Here is a 22,432-nt window from a genome sequence, read left to right on the forward strand (position 1 = left end):
ATCATAAAATATGAAGTGCAAACTTATCAACCAGTGCATCTTTTAGTGTGTGAATGCTTGTCAATGAAATTGCTTAGTTACATGAAAAGCTCGGCAGCAGTTCTTAGATGAAACATAGATTTTTCATCTTTGGGTATGGATGAGTCCGTTTCCTTCCCTTTTGCAAATTCAACGTTTCCAAGATGCAGAATTGCAGCCACAACTCGAAATATTGCATCCTGAAGAGGGGTAAGGAACAAAGAAAAACAAGATTTTCAAGTAGCAGTTATACTTGAAGGTTCATATCTTCCAACTGAACCAATTTCCTATGAAATACCTGCTCACCAGCACTTATTCCAACAACTTCCATTGCCCTCCTTGTTGCAATATAATCCTTTGAATCATCAATCCCATCCAACTCATAGCAATTTGATTGATTCAGATAATGAAATGCTCTTGGGTTGTCCAATTTGAACTTCTGAACATCCTGTCAAATGCATACGAGAAGAAAAATAAGAGATGTCTGGATGACGCAGGACAGAAGGAGAACAACAGAAAAGATAGATAAAACCACATTGATCAGAGTCTCACTGGTCAAAAATAAAGTTTTGGTAGAGTCTCACCACCAAGGGAAGATGCTCAAATAGAGAAGTCTCATCTCAAGATAATCAGCATAAAACTTGAATACTTTCATTCATTCATTCATTAAAATAAACTCGGTTACATTGATACATATATAGGCAACAACCTCCTATTTAATAAACTTAACTACTACTATTCTACTAAGGTAACAGAAATGATAAGATAACATACATGATAAATACTTCAAACACACAAATTTAAATAATAAGATAATAAAGATAAACAACTCCTTTAGCTTCAAGACGTCTGTCGCCAGTCATATGTGGGAATTGAACTTTGCGTAAGACTCTGTATCACTGGAAGCTAGAGAAGAACAGTTGGTGCTTTACACAAAGAAATGAAAATGACATTTTTAAAGTTCGTTCTCAAAATCTGTTTGCAGACCTTTTTTTGTGAACAAACCATTCATTTTTCTGGAAACATCATATTTTCTAATCTTATATGAATTTCCCCAAAAATAATAATAATAAAACAAAAAATAAAAACTTCAGATATCAAGTTATGATCTTTAGCCTAAACAATGAAACTGGATTGTGGGAGAGCAAAAAAAGACTCATGCTGCTAGAGGAAGCAGCATAGTACCGCACTCTAGAGTGTGAGAAAAAAGAGACAACAGAAATTCACAAACCTTGATACAATTATCAGATTCCAAGATCCAAAGATGGGTAATTTTCCAAATGGAACTAAGAAAATACTAAGCGACAAATTACATAATAATGGGACAAAAAAATGGACCTGGGATTTCTTTTATCAGTTGGGTTGCATATAAGTGATTCTCTTGCAACTTCTTTTTTTTTTATTGAAAGAAAAAATTTATTCCATTTGAGAATTGTGTTGAATTTGTTCCTTTGGAGTTGGTTCGGAGCACTCAGTGATTCTCTTGCAACTTCTTTTTTTTTTATTGAAAGAAAAAATTTATTCCATTTGAGAATTGTGTTGAATTTGTTCCTTTGGAGTTGGTTCGGATTTTGAAGCTATAACAACAAAAGGTGATCTAAGACTCGAATGCCCTCCAAAAAATCATATGTAAGCATGGTTACTATCATATGTTGTGGCCCCTTTGGTGATGATGGTTTTGTGTATTCAATTGGGTAATAGTGTAGTTGTAATCATAAATTTTGTTGTTTTAGTTTGGAGTAGGATGCAATGTGGTGACAGACAGTACTCAATGGTTAATCCCACTTGTTGACTCGATCCGGATCTGCATGTTGCTAATGAAACATGTAAGAATCTTAGGAACCAAAGAGATAATTGTTGCATTGACCACCTTTAGCAATTTCAGATTGAAACAAACTATACCATGATCAAATTTGTTTCTAGAGCTAGTTATTAGTTTTAGGTGTTTTTTATCATGGCGTGCACCAGAAGTTGGGCGGTGGAATCCAAGTTTTTTGAATTGGTGGTAGTAGGAGGCAAGACAGGGGCCAGATTACGCCAAAATTGCAAAGGAAAGTTGAGGTCTATTCTGCTGGATAGAGACGAGATTGCGTGGTTGGTTCGCATCTTTGAGGAACTGGTGGAGGTGGAAGACTCTCGGGTCTTCTGGGATCAAGGTCGCCCTGGTTTTCCATGGGTCATTGCTCAACGATGTTTCAATCGACACGGAAGTTTCCTGTTGGTGGAGGAATACGATGGTCGAAGGAAAAGCGGGGTGGTTCTAGTTCCAGAAGGAAGAAGAGGTGAAGGATGGGATCTTTTTGGCGCGGCCCTTCGTTGGGTGAACGAGTTTTTCAGAAAAGGAGCTACTATGGGGAAGGCACAGCCGGTGGTTCAGGCGGTGAGGGGAAGGAGGACCTTTGCCGAGGTCTTGAAGAGGAACTCAGTATCAGTTCATACGCTAGCTCCAGCTCCAGTTCCGGAGAAGGGAGAAGATGATGAAGAACTCCTACCCTACGGTGAAGAGTTCTACAGCCAGGCATGGACCAACAGTCTTTGCGCAGGAAGGGTGTCCAAAGGAAAAGATGCACACTGGCACAAGCAAACTGTCAAGGGTAGGGTGGATACTGACACTCTCCCACATTTCGGTGAAAGTATCGTGATTTCAAACCTGAAAGAGACGTTGTTGAAGCTCAAAGAGGATGTGGACCAGTGCTTGAAGAGGCTGGGCTCAGCTGAAATTGGGCTTATGGGATGGGATCAGGCTAAGCCTCACAAGCCCATTACTGGAGGAAAATTACAAGCCGGTCAAGACGTCTCCAAGCCCAAGCCTAAGTGGATGAAGAAGGCCGATACCAAAGGAAAGGCCGTTGTTACGGAGAACCAAGTCGGTGGTGGGTCGGCCCTTGGGTTGGATGGCTCGGAAACAGGCAAGACGGATGACCTAGAAGCGTCGACATCATCCGGGCCGTTAGGGAGCTCTTTCTCGGCGAACGGGCCTGAGGGAAACCACTCTGCTGCTTTTCTCCTTTCCGGTGGTCAGAAGCAAACGACACCGGTTTGTGCTAAGCGGTTCCAATCGGTGGTCGAGGCGGAGGACATCGCAGCTCAGACCGACTTCGGGGCTGAGAGGAGTCAGAGGGCGACAGGGATGCATTTTCCGATGGCCACTTTGACCGATTTCGGGGCTGAGAGGATTCAAAGGGCGCCAGTGATGCGTTTTCCGGCAATAGGAGTGAAAATTTCGGGGCCATGGTCGTTGGGCTTGGACGTTGCGGATGCTGGAGTTGGTTCTTCAGTGTCTTGGCAGCACGGGTTGAAGAGGCCGCTGATCCCTCCTCAGGTGAACCGGCCAAGGCAGCATGCAGTCTGTACCGGATGCTCTGAATTGGCTGAGGTTCAGGAGGATACTCGAGGTCTTGAAGGAGCTGGAAGTAGGAAGGAATTGAGTATTGCTGAAGAGGGGGCAGGACCATTGACTATAGCGGAGGAGGTGGGAGAAGCTGCTGATTTGGGTACACTGCCTCCCCTTTATTCATATTCTCCAACATCAGGGGGCTTTTCGGGGTATTCTGACTGGGTTATTCAGTGCGCAAATGAAATTTATCCCATTGTGGGAATTTCATTTGAAGGTCATAAGCTACAACTGTTGGCACTCTTAACATTTCTTGAGGGGGAACGATGTTCAGAAGCGATGGGTGAGCGGTCTAGTATTGCGGAGAAAGGTAAGAGGGAGGTCAAGAATCTGAAGAGTGCAGTCAATTACGATGCTAGAGGCGCTTCTTCCAGACGCAAGAATAGGAAGGCAAGGGGGGACCAAGTTGTGTTATGAAGCCAAGAATCCTTTCTTGGAATGTGAGGGGGCTAAACAAGAGGAGAAAACGACTTAGGATTAGTAACTTGCTCAGAGATTGGAAGGCGGATGTTATTTGTTTTCAAGAAACTAAGCTTAAAAGTCTCTCTCGTAGTGTTTTGCGCAGCTTATGGAGATGCAACCATTTTGACTGGTGTTCTTTAGACTCCAGTGGGGCCTCTGGGGGCATTCTCATTATTTGGGACACAAGGGTGGCGGAGATGGTCGAGAAGTGTGTGGGGGAATTCACTCGCGCAGTCTCCTTCAAGAACGTTGCGGATAATTTTGTCTAGGCCTTTGCAGGGGTTTATGGCCCGAATTCTAGGTTCGATCGAAGACGTCTTTGGGATGAGTTGGCTGGTTTGTGTAGTTGGTGGAGTCTGCCGTGGCGTATAGGGGGAGACTTCAATGTTACACGCTTTCCGAGTGAAAGATCTGGTGATTTTCGTCTTTGCTCGGCTATGATTGAGTTTTCGAATTTTATTGCAGACCAAAGACTCGTAGATCTCCCCCTAGCTAGAGGCACCTCTACTTGGTCGATTGCTCATGATCCTCCCATGTGGTCAAGGATTGACCGCTTTCTAGTGTCACATGATTGGGAAGCCCGGTTTCCTTTGGTTTCGCAAAAGAGGCTTTCTCGCCTTATTTCGGACCATTTTCCGATTCTCCTGGATTGCAGCGATGTTTCTAGAGGGAGAAGGCCTTTTAAGTTTGAAAACATGTGGCTCAAGGAAGAAGGGTTCGTGGGTTTGGTGAAACAGTGGTGGGATTCTTACTCGTTCCAAGGTTCGTCTAGCTTTGTTCTAGCGTGTAAGCTGAAGGCTTTGAAGCAGGATTTGAAGAAATGGAACGATGAGGTGTTTGGCAACATAGAGCAAAACAAGAGGAAGCTGACTGAAGGTATTCAGGCTTTCAATGTTATTGAAGAAAGAAGGGCATTAGTGGAAGAGGAGATCTTGAGAAAGGCTGAGACTGTCAGGGAGTTAGAGAAGTGTTCTCTTTTGGAGGAGGTGAGTTGGAAGCAGAAATCTAGGATGCTGTGGTTAAAGGAAGGGGATAAGTGCACTAAATTCTTCCATTCTATAGCCAATTCCAATAGAAGGTACAATTCTTTGAACTCCTTAGTAATAGGGGACTCTCTATCCTCTGATCAGTCAGAAATCGGTGTGCACATTGTCAAGTTCTATAAGAAGCTGTTTACGGAGCAGTGCAGGTGGAGGCCTTCGGTTGAGGGTATCTCCTTTGATTCTATTCTAGAGTCTGAGGCCAGTTGGATAGAGAGAGCTTTTGAGGAGGAGGAGGTCAGGAATGTAGTTTCAGCAATGGAAGGAGATAAGGCGCCGGGTCCTGTTGGCTTTTCTATGGCCTTCTTCAAAGAGTGTTGGGATGTTTTGAGGGGGGACATTATGGAGGTGTTTCGGGAGTTTTTTATCAGGGGTTCTTTCGAAAAGAGCCTCAATACTTCATTCATTTCTCTTATCCCGAAGATTCCAGGTGCTAACGATTTAAAAGACTTTCGACCTATTAGTCTTGTGGCTGGAGTTTACAAAATCATTGCCAAAGTTCTAGCAAATAGACTTAAGACAGTTTTGGAAAAGGTTATTTCTAAATCTTAAAGCGCCTTTGTCAAGGGGAGACAAATTTTGGACCCAATACTTATTGCTAATGAATGTCTGGATAGTAGATTAAGATCTGGGGAGCCTAGAGTAATGTGCAAAATGGATCTGAAAAAAGCATATGATCATGTTAATTGGGATTTTCTCTTGTTTGTATTGAGGAGATGTGGATTTGGGGTTAAAATGGTGCTCTTGGATAAAACATTGTATATCCTCTGTGAGATTCTCAGTGATGGTTAATGGCTCTCCTAATGGATTCTTCAGCAGTTCTCGTGGGTTGAGACAAGGGGATCCTCTCTCACCCTTTTTGTTTGTTTTTGTGATGGAGGCATTGAGCCGAATGATTTCAGCTGCGGTAGGAGGGGGCTTACTCGAAGGATTTAGTGTGGGTAATGTTTCCTTCTCACACTTGTTATTTGCAGATGATACTTTGATTTTCTGCAATGCTCGCCATGCTCAGTTGCGTTATCTTAGAAGCCTCTTTCTTTTGTTTGAAGCTGCCTCGGGCTTGAAGGTTAATTTGGCCAAGTCAGCTTTAATTCCTATGGGAGACGTAGTTCAAGTGGAAGGTCTTGCCGATATTTTAGGGTGTGGGGTTGCCAATCTACCGGTGAAGTATCTAAGCCTTCCGTTGGGGGCTTCCTACAAATCTATTCATATCTGGGATGGTGTTATTGAGAAGGTTGAACGTCGGTTGGCCAGTTGGAAAAGGTTATACCTTTCCAAGGGAGGTAGAGTTACCCTCATCAAGAGTACTCTTTCCAACTTGCCCATGTATTTTTTGTCTCTTTTTCCTATCCCGGCAAGTGTAGGTGCTCGTATTGAGAAGCTACAACGAGACTTTCTTTGGGGAGGAATTGGTGATGAGTTCAAGTATCATTTGGTGAAATGGTCTAAAGTGTGCACTCCAGTTTCAGAAGGCGGGTTGGGTATTAGAAATCTGGTGGCGTTTAACAGGGCTCTATTAGGCTTGTTACTTATCAAAAAAACAAGGCTCTATTAGGCAAATGGCTGTGGCGTTATGGGATTGAGAGGGAAGCTTGGTGGAGAATAGCGGTGGATTCCAAGTTTGGAAGTTTATGGGGAGGTTGGTGCTCCCTAGAGCCTACAGGTACTTTTGGGGTGGGGTTGTGGAAGAACATCAGAAAAGGGTTGAAGAATTTTGTAGGATTCTCTAGATTTGAGGTGGGAGGTGGGGCTAGAACAAAATTTTGGCATGATTTGTGGTGTAGGAACTCAACTCTTAAGGAAGCTTTTCCTGTTTTATTTGGAATTGCTTGTGCGAAGGATGCTTCAGTTGCGGATAATGTGGAGCTTGTGGGTGGCTTCAATCAGTAGAGCGTGTGCTTTTTTACAGAAGCGCATGATTGGGAAGTGGATACCTTTGCTGCTTTTTTTCAGGTATTGCACTCGGTCAGTTTTAATAGAGGTAGTGAAGACAAATTGTGGTGGATCCCTTCCAAAAAAGGTTTGTTCAAGGTTAGGTCTTTCTTTAGCTCTCTGGCTTGCGATGTGAGAAGTCACTTTCCTTGGAAGAGTGTATGGCGGACTCAGGCTCCTCCGCGGGCGGCTTTTTTCGCGTGGTCTGCGGCTCTAGGCAAGATCCTAACGGGGGATAACCTCAGGAAGAGGCATGTCATTGTGGTGGATAGATGTTGCATGTGCAAGAGAAGCGGGGAATCAGTGGATCATCTTCTCCTTCACAGCGATGTTGCATACGCTATGTGGAGTGCTATTTTTTCTCGTTTTGGTCTGTCTTGGGTTATACCTCTGAGAGTCCTTGACTTGTTTGCGTGTTGGTGGACGGCTGGTAGGCCGAGGAGTGCTATTATTTGGAAGATGGTGCCGACATACATTCTCTGGTGTGTTTGGAAGGAAAGAAATGATAGGTGTTTTGAAGATTTGAAGAGATCCTCGGAGGATATTTTAGCTTCTTTTTTTCATACGTTGTATCTTTGGACGGTGGCTTTTATGTCACCATTGTCGTTTACCTTTGATGAATTTCTTGTTCGTTTTTCACTTTCTAGCTAGGTGCGTTCTCTTGTATATTGCCGGTATATTGAGAGGCGCCTTACGCTTTTAATAAGACCAACTTATTACTTATCAAAAAAAATAAAAGGGGGGGAAAAATCATGAAATTACGAATTATACCATAAACCAGAAAAAATTCAAGTAGTAGTGTACTAAGTCCAAGAATCTAGGAAAATACATGACCTCTTATGGTTAAAAAAACATACCTTATAAAATAACTAAAACAATGAGTGCGCAGACTACAGGAGATTCATAAATCCTACGCGCTAAATTCCATCAAAAGTTACCCTAGTCTTTCTTTCCCTAAAAAAAAAAAATAACTAAACAAAAAACAAATATCTCCAAAATGCACCTTCTCAAATTCTGATCCATTTGACATCAGGGGCCACCAGGGCCACAAACATACATTAGTACCACTAACACAGTACAGATCTAGATGGACACAAGAAAATTGCAAAACACACAATGAATAAATAGATAACCCACCAACTCAGACTTGATCTAGCACTTGTCCTTAAAGTCAGATGGTTCCCAATATGAATTTTATCTCATGTCCTTGACCATACAACTAGGGGAGTTCAAAAAACCAAACTAAACCAATAGGGTTGGTTCCGTTTTTCTTGGTTTCTTGATATTCTGAAAGTTAATGGGTCAGTTTGGAATGTGGTTTAGAGGTCCCAGAAAAATACTAAGCCAAACAAAACCTAATGAGCACTAAAAGAACTAGAGGCCAATTTCTAAGACCTAACAAGTACATTCATGTGTATTTGGCCGAATAAGGTCTCCATGAGAGCGCTTTTTTTCTTGGACAGCGGCAATCCTCAGAGTGCAGCAATGTGGAAGATGGTTACGTCCTGCCTTTTGTGCTGTCTTTGGAGGGAAATAAATGATAGAAGCTTTGAAGACCATAAGAGAACGGTGATGGAACTAAATTCTTTCTTTTCCAAACCTATTTACCACTAGACAACATTCCCACCGGTTTTTCCCAATATCTTGGTCTTCTATTGGGGGCCTCTTATAAGGCTAAGACTATTTGGGACGGTGTTATTGAAAAGATAGAGCATAGATTGGCTAGTTGAAAAATAATGTATTTGTCTAAGGGTGGTAGGGTTACTTTTATTAAGAGTACACTTTCCAAGTTGCCTACATATTTCATGTCCCTCTCCCTCCCCTCTTCCTACGCGTGTTGCAAACCATATGGAGAAGCTTCAAAGAGATTTTTTATGGGGTGGGCTACACGAAGAGATCAAATTTCACTTGGTAAGCTCGTCCAAGTTTTGTTCTCCGATCTCTAAGGGTGGTTTGTTGCATCAGAAGTTGTTGATGTTCAATCTTGCTCCCCTAGGAAAATGACTTTGGCGCTATATGCATGAGAGAGAGGCTTGGTGGAGAGTTGTGGTGGACTCTAAATTATCAATTCGTGAGGTGGGTGGTGTTCCAATGAACCTTTTAGGTCGTATGGGGTGGAGTTATGGAAAAATATTAGGAGGGGTTGGGGGAAGTTAGATGAGGGACTTTGATCTCCAATGCAAAAATGGGGATTGGGTGAATGTGAAGGTAGAGAACCATAGGAGACCAGCAAGTTCGCATTGCAAAGTTTTTGTCCATGTAACTGAATAAGAAGGTGTTCCAACAGATAGCAGCAAAAGAAAGGCCGAGCAGATTGCTTCGAAGAAAGTAAGGGCAGTGAGTGGGGTTAGTAGGGATGATATGAATATTTTGAATACAGAAAGGCCATGGTTGTGACAGCTTCAGGTTCTGGGAGCAGTTCATCAACAGCAGCTGCAGGTGGAAATTCTGAGCAAACAAATGCTGATCCTGGTGACAGAAATAACCTTCCTAATATAGAAGATGCAACAGAAGACTTGGCTACCTTTAACAAGCACTACCTAAAGTAGTGCTTCAACTGATGATGACCCCGACAAAGCTTCTCCAGATCAGAATCCTTTAGGTAAAAGAGATATGGGTTCAGTTGAAGTTGGGAACGACAAGAATAATAAGAAGAATGGCAGAAAGAGATCCTTGGAAAACCCTGTCCCAACAAACTCCTCCTTAGGGAAGCGAGTTATGACCTTTATCCTTCTTGTAACATGTTTTGCTTTTACAAACACATGGATCTAAATCCCTTGCAAAGAGAAGATTGAAAGTTTACTGAAAACAATAATATTTCCTTTTTGGATCTGCTTTAAACAAAAGTACAGTTTGTAAATGTCGAGAGCTGAAACATCAAAGAGAGAGAGCGAGTATCATGGTCCACTCCACAAATCCTTCTTTGGCCAGTTCACAGAGATTGTAAGACAAATATTTTCCATGTATGACATAGAACTACAAAAGAAACAAAAAATATGCACATATCCTTCCTGATTATTTCCATGAGCAATTAAAGAACCATTACCTCTGGTGGTGCAGCACAAAGCATGTAGAAACAGTGATAATTTCTCTCAGGATTGGACACCTGGCATACACGTGACCTTTCAAGCAAATAAGTTCTGATGGCAGCTCCCGAAATTCTTCCCTTCTTGTCAAATTGGATCTCCACAAACTTACCAAATCGACTGCAATATTGATAACATGCACATAAGGATGGAACCCTTGCAAATAGATCGTATTACACAAAACTTGCAATATAGAAATAAGAATATTTTTAAAATAAAATATCATCCCACCTCGAGTTATTGTTTCGAACAGTCTTGGCATTGCCGAAGGCTTCCAGAACAGGATTGGACTGAAAATTAGAGAAAAACACAACAAAAGCATGTATAGTACAGGTGACCCGTTACAGAACCTAAAAAAGAAAATTACTGGTCAAGTATTTTAAAATTCAACATCAATTTTTTTTTTGTATAAGTAAAAACAATTTTGTTAAAAAAAATCAACATCAGATCTTACTACTGCATGCACCAGTTTGGCAAACAACTGAGATTCTAGAACTTTTTACCTCCAGGACTTGCTGCTCAACAGTCCTCCCCTCAGCAGCAGCTCTCCCTCCCATGTAAGCAAGATAAGCCATGAGTAATTTTGTGCTTTCTGTTTTGCCGGCCCCACTTTCACCACTAACCAATATTGCCTGACTTAGTCCCTCATTAATCATAAGTCTGCATCCACACAAATGGCAAGTTACAGTACCAGTCAAGAAAAGAGATGACATGAAGAATTCACAATGAGAAAGTGAAAAAGTACCGGTATGCAGCATCTGCAACTGCAAAAGGATGTGGACTCAGCTCACCGAAGGCTGCCCCTTTATATTGTGCCATCATATGGCTATCATAAAGATGCGGTAGTCTTCTAAAAGGATTCACAGCGATCAATATATTCCCCGTGTAAGTCTGAAGTCACCAGTAAGTATATGAACTTCAGAAAATGCTGAAGATGTAAAGATTAAAAAAAGATGTCCCCTCAACACCCATCAAAATGTAACAAACGCATCAAGTATGGATGCAGATTATTTACCAACCACCCATCTCCTACCCCTTCCCCCTTCTGACAGCCCTAACTAAAAAAAAAAAAAAGGAGAAAGAAAAGGAAAGGAAACTCTATGATGGGCTAGCTTTCTCAGGTACTCTTTTAATGAAAGCCTGTTTCAAATACTCACATATATCTCATTGATATCATATCTTGATCTTAGATTGTCAAGGACTCCTGGTTCATGCAAATAAGCCAACTTTGTCATATCATCCACTCCACATGGTGGGGCTTCAGGGTCTTTGGGATAGACTTTGGAAGCTTTTACAACAACCTGCAGTTTTCCGCATAAATAATGGTGGGAAAAATAAGCAAAATCAGCACACACAACCAAAAAACAAATACCATAAAGAAAACTTCAACCATAGAACTTGTTAAATTTTAAAATAAGATAAAGACACATACATAGTACAAGAGCAAAAGATGAAGAATTATCATTCAGCACATGACAAAATTAATATAGAAAATATGTGCAGAAGAAATGCCAATGAGTAATATCATTCAAAGCACTCACCGTCTTCCCCGAAGTGCAGAGGACTTTAATTTCTTCACCATCAACCTTCACAACTTCACCATCTATCCAGGCTTCATCAGGATCCTCCATCCAAACAAGAGATCCAACCGCGTGACTGATAGCAGCAGCCTGAAAAGCAAAGAGTGTCAAATATCAAGTGAATTGCATAACTACATTTTTCCTTGGACAAGATTAATGGAGCATCATGCATGCAAACAGGCACAGACAATCATCTGCAACCTCAATGGCCAAGATGTGAGGCTCAAGTATTTCTCTCTATTCTCAATGATACAATAGAGTAATAAACAAAAGAGTCCATACATGTACTCTCAGGAAGAAAAAAAAAAGAAGAGCAAACAAGTGCGAAATGTATATAGAAAGAGGAGAAAAGATACCAACTCCATCATCAGCAATGCCTTTGATTTGCTTAAATTTATTTTGGGTTATTGATGTATGCTTCTAGCTTGGTACAAATTCCACTATAGACCAGACAGTTTTACTCCATATTAAAGAAATGTACAAGGCCAGAACTGTGAGTTCTAATTCTATCAAATTTTTACTATTTTGATTTGACTGTGATTTTCTTTTTTTTATAGTGAAATTCAGACTATGAATTTAAATTCAATTCCAAGTTTTTTGATACTACTTTTTAACAAAAGCTTTTATTGGAACATATCATTAAAAATGAAATGGAAGCCTCTAAATCCAGTTCCAACTTCCAAGTCCCCGGTTCCATGTAACATTGATCAAAATAGGGTATTATATCAAGAGTGGGAGGGAGTGTTCAAATTCCACGCAACCAAAACACAACCTATTGAACCTAGTTAATATTCACCGACTGGTTTAGTTATGGTCATGAACAGATTGGCACCCATTACAAGCCCGCCTTTGAGGACCCATCAGCACAAAGCCACAGAGACACTCTTATCAATGTAACCTTCTTAACCCAAATCCTTGTTTTCAATTTGCTCTCTTCCTTAAAAGATCTCTACCGACACAGTAACCAATTGAGTTGGACTAGTGAGCTGCTCCTTAGTAAATCAAAATGGGCATTTAACTGAACATTAAAAAAGAAATCCATGTATGCACCTCAAAAAAACAAGAGAAGAAAGCAAATCTGAATGTGATCGAAACAAATAAAAAAAAAAAAAAAAAGGATTGACAGAAAAATATTCATATATCCACTTCTGCTTCAACTTAAGCACAAATCAGTCATCAAGATACTAAACCAGCAATAACCTATTAAATTACCAACAACTTTGTATTGAATAACGGAAAATTCCAATATGATTATGAGAACCCAGAACTTCAAATGGGCAAGAAATGTAAAAACTTAACCAAAATTTGCAAAAGCATAAAAAAACACAAATACCATTTTCACAGAGATTGATCAGATCAGAAACTTGGGTTGCTTGTGGATCCACTTCCAATGCCTTCAGCAACGACCATTCAATTCAGCGGCAAGAATTCTTCAACTTCTTTCCCTTTCTTTCAGTACAACTTGTATTGATGTGTGCTTCTAAACAATCAAAAAGAATTTTTTTAAAAAAATGATCTTTGATAAATAAAAAAATGAGAAAGCTTAAACCCTCCAACAAGCACAAATCTCTTCTTCGGAAGATTTAAGCCCCTCTCCTCTCTGCTTTGGCAGCAGAACTCCTTTTTTCTGTTCCGGCTTTCTTTTGTTTCTTTCTTCCCTCCCACCTTCTTTGGCCCTCTGTCTTATTAATTAAGGCAACAATTAATTAAGACAATAGAAACGCTTTGTTAATTGATGTGATCCCGGGACTGCCCTTGATGTTTTCATTTAATTACGGAACTTTATGACAACTCAGACATGGTCAACTGTGAGTCACAAAGGTTGTCTGAATCTTTCTTTACAAACTCAAAACGCGAAGGCGGTGAGATACGGTTGGTAAAGCTTTTGACTTTATTTTTTTCTTCCTTTTTTATAGGACGAACTTTCTTTAATTCAGTTTAGTAAAAAATATATATATATATATATATATTATTTTAAGAGTATTTTTTAAAAATTACGGTTTAAAAATATATAAAAATTTTTATTTTCAAATCGCAGACAAGATGTGAGTTTTTTAAAATGCATGATTTTAGTGGCTAAACTATAATTTTAAAAGTTAAATAGCAATTTCAACAAATATTTAACTGTATTTTTAAAAGTTACGTTTTCAAATCGTACGTTTTGAAACTGCAAATACGAACCGACCCTTATTCTACAACATATAATTTTAATATAAATTTTTAATAGGATTAATAGAATGTTATCGATAGAAATTACTCAAATGTTTAGGAAAAATAAATATATATATATATATATATATATATATATATATATCCATAAATTTAATTCCTATGTCATAAATAATACTTATTACTTGGTGTTCATGATATTTATACCAAGTTTTTATTAGGTGAACATATTAAATTGAGACTTCCAATGCTTTGAAGCCGTGCTGGGGCCGTGGGCACAATCATGGCTGAGAGGGAGGGCTTGTACGTGTTGACCCTATAACCTTCAAATAAAGACTAAAAAAGTAAAATTGAATTTCAAAACCATTCTTTGTAAGAAAAAAGTTTCCATCTAAATTGGGGTTGAAAAAATAAAAAAAATCTTAATTTCTTAAATTGATATATGTCCTTAAAACGTGTAATTTCTACATATATTTTCACAACATTTTTTAGCACAACCAATGCATGTAGAAATTGACTCCATGCTTCCACCAACAAGGCTAGTGGTTCAGTGGTCCTTATGCTTATATTAATTTTGTTTGAAAGTAATGTTAAAAGAATGACTTACGTTATGCTTGAGTCATCGTTGGATCAAAATCTAATAGTAATTTATCATACATCTAATTGTGATTTAAAAAGTCACATTAATTTTGGAATGATTGAAATATAACATGTGTCTTCCTTTTAGCATTACTCGTGATATGGTAGACACTAGGCCCTAAGTTTAACTTTTGAATTAAGAAGCGCTCAATAATTTACTGGTGAAACACTCGCTTAAATTTCACTAATGTTCCAGTGTAGTTAGATCAAGCTATGGCTCATCTCAAGCTCGAGGGAGTGCATGCGATCTTTTGTTTTTGCACGTCGTTTAAGTCTCTCGTGTCAAGCTCTCAGTAAATAGGTATTACTGTAGTTTTTTTTTTAAAAAAAAAAAAAAAAAAAAAAAACCTTTGATTGCCCTGTCTACCCTTTTGAACATATAAGTTTTCTTTTCTTCTTTATTAAGAAAAAAGAAAAAGAAAAAAAGGACTCCACCTTCTATAAGTGTTCACTTTTGAGCTGGATAGGCTTTGGTAAGAGGTCTAAACTTCAACAAGTAAATTCTCTGCCTCCTTTATACTCTCATGACTTATAGCTAACCAAAAGGACTCTTTAAGTCACGTCAATGATAATGACAATATATGAATATGCATATGCACAAAAAAAATTAAAAAAAATTAAAAAAATTACCCATAAAAAAGAACTTTCAGTTTAAACGCAAAGTTGTTGGCAGGGTGTTAAGGTAGTAATCATTTGCTCTTGAATTTGTCAATTCCAAATATTTGGAAAGAAAATGTTAGATTTACAACACCAATACAATAACTGTACAACAATCCCTCACATGAGGGTGAGTCCCACATACTGGGGTCCACCCTCATGTGAAGGGTTGTTGTACAGTTATTGTATTGGTGTTGTACAAGAATCAAATCTCTATTTGGAATATACTATATAGGACTTGAACAATGAACGTTAAAAACGGCAAGTTAAAAGGGTATTTTTGTACAACAAATAAAAGGGTGCGTTTTTTAAAATACATAATTTTGAAAAATTAAATTGCAATTTTACCTTAATTAATTTTTTAAAAATCACACTTTTACTGACATTATTTTGAAATTATGATTTTTTTTTTAAATTATATGTTTTGAAACTGCTAAACCAAATTAACACGTAATGTAAGAAAACTTTACCTAATTATTATCCAGTCTATTGTTTTAATTTATTTAATGTACTTTAAATAAATAAATAAAATTATATTATGATTCTTTTGCTAGATTCCTAACTCCAATTGGTCGCTAGAAAAATGCTCCAATTGAGTGGTATCCGTGTAATTCTTTTATGATAATATGGGCAATGTGGAAAAGAAAATTACTTTTATTTTTTGGTTTTATTTTATTTCGATTTATTTCATTTTCCATATATGTGTGAATGGAGAAATTGGGCAGATCTTGAACGCGGAGCGAGAAATAAAAAAAGAACTCTTTAATAACAGCTCGTTACATACAATTTGTAAGACCACCCAATAGCAGTAAGACACGTACGAAGCAAGTATTTCTCTCTTCATTATTCTTTTTGGTCCTGTCATGCACCGGTGGGACGTAAAGAAGGTTGACCCACTGCCAGTAGCCAATCATGGAGCGCGTGAAGTACACGACCCTGACACTTTGGGCCAAGTCATGAGCACGTTCTTGCGGACGTGCCGTCCGTGAAAGAAGTATTATTATAATTATTTTTCTCAAGAAGAAAAAATCAAATCAACGGTCTGGATCGGGCTGGACGGCTGAGCGGTTCAATTTTTGCCGCTCAATGAAAATGGGTGACGTGAAAAGGTAGCTTCAGTCACCGCCTTAAATGACGGAGTCAACAGCTAAAGATTGTGATCATTTTCTTTGTTGGTCGTTTGGGGCTTGAGTTGTAAACTAGGCCCTGTCATTGTAACGTGCATGCACTTACCTCATTTTGCATGACAACTCTCTCGCCAATACCACTACAACTATTCAGAGCATTCACAACAGGCCTTTTTTTTTTCTTTTTTTTTTCTTTTTTACCTTTTACTTTTCTATTAAATATATGCCATAATAAATTTTCTTAATTTATTCTTATATTATTAAAATGTTATTTTTTTTTTCTTTTTTCAACCAACCTCAAACTTCATCTCAAAATTCACACAAGTTTTTCTCCAATAAGCCTTTCAAATCTCCTTTGGAGAAACCAAAAAACCCTGATGACTCGAACCCGGCCCGTACCGCCAACCACTATGCTTCAATTGGTAGCTTGGGGGTTAACGACCGGGTGTTTCTCTGCTGACATTTTCACTAAGCTTTATATATATATATATATATATGATGTTTGAAAGAGTTATAGTTGGCTTCTAATTTTTGTTCACTCTGAACTATTTTCTAGATATATAGCGTTTTAGTAGTTAAGGTACCAAGTGCTGCATAAATTGTCACATTAATTTATAAAATATCTGTAGTAAAAGTTATAGTACCCCTAGTAGTATTATATAGACATATACAAAAGTTCCTTTTATAAAAAAAAAAAAAAAAAAACAAATTGACTTTTAAAAGAAGAATCTAACAAGCTAGTAAACGTTACATAATTACATTGCATGTCCTGATTTTTTTTTTAAAAAAAAAATATTGGACAATAATTTGAGGTTTTGATAGTATTTATAAATTTAGTCATCATGCCCAAATTACAATCGTTAACTTATGAAGTTATATATATTCGTTTCCCAAATGACTTGGTCAGGTCAGCGCATCCAATAAGCAATGCCCTTTTTTTTTTTTCTTATTTTTCTTTTTTGTCAGCAAAAACAAATAAAAAATAACTCTTTTACTCATTCGTGGGCCTAAAATCATTTCAAAATCATGTCCCAAGTCTAATACTTGGGTTCTACATCGAGTAGACTAATAGTTTACGTATAGATAAAAGAGTCTATGGGTGTTAAGTTTAATATTGGTTTTGTATTAGGTAAAATTATACTTTATAAGCGATTCTAATGAGTTTTAATTATAATTTGACTAGCAATTTTAGAGTAATAGTATATATAATACTAACGCTTTTCCTGAGTCGTTACAAACGGTATCAGAGTAACATGATAACGTCATGTGATGCTGAAACATGACAGTACATGATGCAGCTCTGACTCACATCTGGAATTTAAAAGAGAAGGATTGTAACACTCCGGCCAGTCGACTGGGCTTTATAAGTGATTGTAAGGAACTCTATTTACAACTTGACTAATTTTTTTAGAGTGACAACGTAAATGTAACTAGCGCTTCTTTTGAATCGTTATGTCTTCTAAATTTGCTAGAGATGTTCGGCATATAAACCATAAGAAAATTGCTAAACTTTTCAAAATTTATCTTTCAAATTTGCTTTCCAAATTAATGATGTGTCACAATCTGTGACATTTTTCAAAATAATAAATTACGTACATAGAACTGTACAACGCACCTCGAACATTACATAGAAAAGTTTTCGTACTTTTTTTTTTATTATTTTTGAAGAGAAGTTTTCGCACTATCATTATATTTGTTTAGCATAAATTAGGTAATTAATTGGACGGAGTTTTAGGCTCAGCTAATATAAATAAAGATGAAATGGCAGTATTTTTTATTTTTTTTTTCATTTCATTTCCTATTTTAATAGGAACACAAAGAGGAAGTACATAATTGGGTGATAATGTCATTACATAAAAATAAAAGATAAAAGGTAAATAATTATAAATCTATAAAATCAAATCCTTTGGATGGTTTCAGCCACCCAATGACGGCATGGTCCATGGGGTGATTCGCCACCTCTCATTCCGGTTAGATTGGGGTAGTTTTGGCCACATCCATTTTGGTCAAATAGGGTACTCGTTCACCTCTAGTTTTTTTTTTAGGAGAAATGTGGGCATGTTGAACTTTTTATCCATTAAAGCTTTACATGAGACACACGTGGGTCATTTTTCGTTAAAGAATACAAAAATGGTTAACTATCGAAAATGTGGGTATGATTTTGCAGCGTTAAAATGTATTTTTCCCTTCTTATTAAATAAGAGCAACTTAAATAACTTAACAAACTAACGTGGTACTCTAACACCAATAATCAATTAGTCTGTGATCCCAATAAAATCAAGACCGACAAAGGTCGAGAACTTGGTTAAGGATCCGTTTGGGTTTGCGATTTCAAAAAGTGCGATTTTAAAAATAACGATTTTAAAAATGTGCGATTTGAAAAAAGTGATTTTTAAAAACACAGTTAAACGTTTGGCAAAATCGCAGTTTGGCCTTTAAAATCGCAAGTTAACCTTTTAAAATACTGCGTTTTCAAAAAAGCACCACATTGCCTGTGATTTGAATAAGCACTTTTATGCGTTTTTAAATCGCAATTTTTTAAAAACGCAGTTTCCAAAGGGTTCATTATTTTGCGATTTAGTTTAAAATCACACTTTATTTTTTCTATGAAATCGCAATTACAAACACACCCTAAATTGATAACCATCTCAAGTTTGTGCAGAACAAAAGAACGAAATCCTTGCATGATAAACAAACAAGAAATGTGGCCACAATCATGAGAAATTCTAATGCACCTATAGGCACAATCTCTTTAGGGAATTAACTGATATAGAGTGTGTTTGGCCTTGTGATTTGCCAAGCTAAACACGTGTTTTTGACAAAATTGTTGACAAGTATTTTGCTCGTGAGTGTGTTTAAAAAAATTGACAGTTGGAAAATGTGAGAATGAATAAGAGAGTGAATTTTTAAAAATAAACGATTTTAAAGATTGAACTGCGATTTTATCAAATTTTTAATTACATTTTTAAAAATCACGTTTTTACTATAATTACGTTTTGAAATCATTATTTTTTTTAAACCACTAAACCAAATGAATACATAATAGAAGACAACTTTTTTAATAAAAAAATTAAAAAAGCAATTTACCTAAATATTATCCAACCTATTGTTTTCATTTATTGGATCTAAAACCTATGATTCTGTACTTCATTTTTATTTTTGTAAAAAAAAAAAAAAAAGAAAGAAAGAAAGAAAGAAAGAAAGAAAGTATGATTATTTTATTAGATTCCTACTCCAATTGGTCTCTAGAAAAATGCTTCAAAAGTGGCATCCGTGTAATTCTTGAATGATAATATGGGCAATCTGGAAAAGAAAATATCTTATTTTGGTTCTATTTTATTTCGATTTATTTCATTTTCCATATATGTGTGAATGGAGAAATTGGACAGACCTTGAACGAGGACCGAGAAATAAAAAGATATATATATATATTTTAAAGAACTCTTTAATGATAGCTCCGTTACATGCAATTTGTAAGACCACCCAATAGCAGTAAGACACGTCCTAAGCAAGTTTTTTTTTTTTTTTTTTGGATGTGAATTAAGCAAGTATTAAATATAAGCATTTAATTATTTTCTTTGGCCCATCTATAAAAAAAAATAAAAAATAAAAATAAAAAAATAAAAAAAATTATTTTCTTTGGCCCTGTCATGCACTGGTGGCACGTAAAGAAGATGGACCCATTGCCAATAGCCAATCATAGAGCGCGTGAAGTACACGAGCTCGATACTTTGGGCCAAGTCATGGGCACGTTCTATCGCGTCTCAAGAAGAAAATTAAAATTAACGGTCTGGATCACAGTGGAGCCATGATCGGTGCAATTTTAGCCGTCGGATGGGGATGATGGTTTGCTTAATGAAAAAGGATTACGTGAAAAGGTGGCTTTCAGTCACCGCCTTAAATGACGGAGTCAACTAAAGATTGGGTACAATTGTGATCCTTTTCTGTGTTCGTCATTTGGGGCTTGAATTGTAAATTAGAAAGAGTAATTTTACAAGCAATACTTTTATTTTAGGCATTCTTTAGATCTGTTTTTTTGATAAAAATTAAAATTAAAATTAAAGATCGATGGACACCGTCGCATAAATAAGGTAAAATAGTTGTGAAATAAAAGTGTAACTTATAGCATAAAAAAAAAATACTAAGGCCTCGTTTGGTACTGCCGCATGCTTTGTTGTTGATGTGACATTGTCAATTGATCTTTATTAAAAAACTAAAAAATCGATCCAATGATTGATTTGCAGCGTTACATCAATAAAGTATGATAAAAATGTAGTGTACAACATTACTCTTAAAACATTACTTAATTAATTAGAACATGTTAGCAAAGTGGGAACATGTTGACAAAGAGAGAAAATTATGAACCAAAAAGTGTAAATTAAGTTGTCATATTTAAACCCAGTTCATATAATCTAATCTTAGATTCTTACATAGTTTTCATCTAGAGGTGTATGACAAACTAGGCCTCTAGATAACATGTTATCTCTCATTTTGCATTAGAACTCTTGCTAACATCTTTCCAATTACTTGACATGGAAAATGTTTGAGCAACTATATTTTTTTATTATAACATTCTTATAAATTAATGTGATAATTTATATTTTATAAAAATGAGTATCACGTGGATTGTTATGGTAAGTGCCATGTAGACTATTACATGGGAATTCACATTTTAAGTGGTTAACATATATGGGGTCCCACAAATTCAATTATGGCTTCTTTTTTTTTTTTTTTTTTTATAAAAAAAATATGGGCAAAATACGTGTGCAAGAATGACACAAAACACATCTTTTATAATATATGATTCTCAAATGCATTTTTTAAAAATACACATGATAATCACATGCCGATGCATAAATTGACGGAGTCAACTTTCATCACCAACTATGGATAATGTATCAATCTGCCAGAAATCTATGAAAAATGCTACATGTACTTAAATTTTTATAAAGGGGGCCTTACTAAGATGACGTGGAGTTTATTCATTGGTACTCGTAGAATTTATTTTTATTAATTATTTTGATCATCTCCAATGAATAAGGTCCACATCAATTAGTAAGGCTCAATTTATAAAAGTTTAAGTACATATAACATTTATCCAAATCTATTTGACAGTGTCTTATTACAAGTCTGATCGTTAATTAGTGTCCTACCAAAAGTATACTCATTAGTTCCTAACCCAAATACGTGCTCAAAGAAGTGGTCGTCTATATAAGGTGATGTAATTGATCTAAACAAATCAATTATAATTACTAAACTTATTAAGAGATGATATTTCTCTTTTTGATGTGTGATTCCTCTTTCCCTTCAACAATGAGACTCTACTAAACTCCATTGTTGACCAGTAAAACTATGTTCAACTTCGGTAGGAATATATTTATATATCGTTATTCAAAATTAGCATGAGATTTTATCTATCTTTTTTTTTTGTTATTCATTTGCCATGCGTCGCGTTCGGTTAATCTTATTAAAAATCTCACATGCTCTAAAGATTGAGGTCAATTTAATAAATTGATTGGAGGAATTTCGTCCAATCCGGTTTGGAGGAATTTAATAACTTTTTGAGGCTGTCCATGCAACAATAACAGATGAGAACAAGCATTACCCAGAATCCTAAGGCCAAAGTTCAGCAACCCTAACACATGCATGCAAAAGAATGCATAGAAAGGCAGAGAAGTTCAACCAGCAGCTGGAAAAGAACGATTGGGGACAAATTTGAACACGATTGGGAAGAGAGTAGGAGAGGCAGATACAAGTCGGCCGGTTCCCTTCACCAAAATCATCAATTTGATAATGATTGAACACCATCTAAAGATACAACTTTTCACCACTTTGCCATGGCAAGGTGGTCCCCTACCTTAATTTATTTTTAAAGAATAAAAAAATTCAAAAAGTAGTGAGGGACCACCTTGCCACATAGGCAATGTGGTAAAAAGTTGTGTCTTTAGATGGTATTCAATCATTACTCTTTGAACAAATATCAATACAGAAACATCATAGAATTGGCATGCTTGGACTCTAATAATTGATTTTTCATGCCAATCGACAGCAATCATTGGGTAAAATCAAGTAAAAAGTTGGCAAGAGATAAAATTTTGGCCACGAATTGGCATGATTGGATTCAATCTACTTCCCAACTTTTTAGTTGATTTTTCGCATTCATGCTATTGATTGGCATTTGGAGTGGCCATCGATCATGATAAGATCTATAATCTATTGATAAATTTCCATAAATTGTTGCTATGAGTACTATAATTTTTATTCCAAATCTCTTACAAATTGATACAACAGTCCACATGACATTTGCCATCTCAGCCACTAAAATGTG

The 22,432-nt window shown here is 36.9% G+C and overlaps 1 protein-coding gene across 2 annotated transcripts in view; it reads right to left on the reverse strand.

Moving 5' to 3' along the window:
• LOC133858082 (myosin-6-like) overlaps positions 1 to 13,183 on the reverse strand; it is a 30,256-nt gene extending 17,073 nt beyond the window's left edge. For both annotated transcript variants that reach the window (XM_062293521.1, XM_062293519.1), the window contains exons 1-9: positions 12,846 to 13,183; positions 11,474 to 11,602; positions 11,090 to 11,233; positions 10,678 to 10,823; positions 10,436 to 10,592; positions 10,164 to 10,222; positions 9,893 to 10,052; positions 317 to 466; positions 82 to 218 (exon numbers count right to left, since the gene is read on the reverse strand). In XM_062293521.1, the coding sequence (XP_062149505.1) occupies positions 82 to 218; positions 317 to 466; positions 9,893 to 10,052; positions 10,164 to 10,222; positions 10,436 to 10,592; positions 10,678 to 10,823; positions 11,090 to 11,233; positions 11,474 to 11,602; positions 12,846 to 12,848 (1,085 nt within the window). In that variant the 5' untranslated portion in view covers positions 12,849 to 13,183. The remainder of the gene's footprint in view (positions 1 to 81; positions 219 to 316; positions 467 to 9,892; positions 10,053 to 10,163; positions 10,223 to 10,435; positions 10,593 to 10,677; positions 10,824 to 11,089; positions 11,234 to 11,473; positions 11,603 to 12,845) is intronic.
• Between the last annotated feature and the right edge of the window lie 9,249 nt (positions 13,184 to 22,432).

This window comes from Alnus glutinosa, chromosome 14 (assembly GCF_958979055.1).
Source record: "Alnus glutinosa chromosome 14, dhAlnGlut1.1, whole genome shotgun sequence".
NCBI classification, from domain to species: domain Eukaryota; kingdom Viridiplantae; phylum Streptophyta; class Magnoliopsida; order Fagales; family Betulaceae; genus Alnus; species Alnus glutinosa.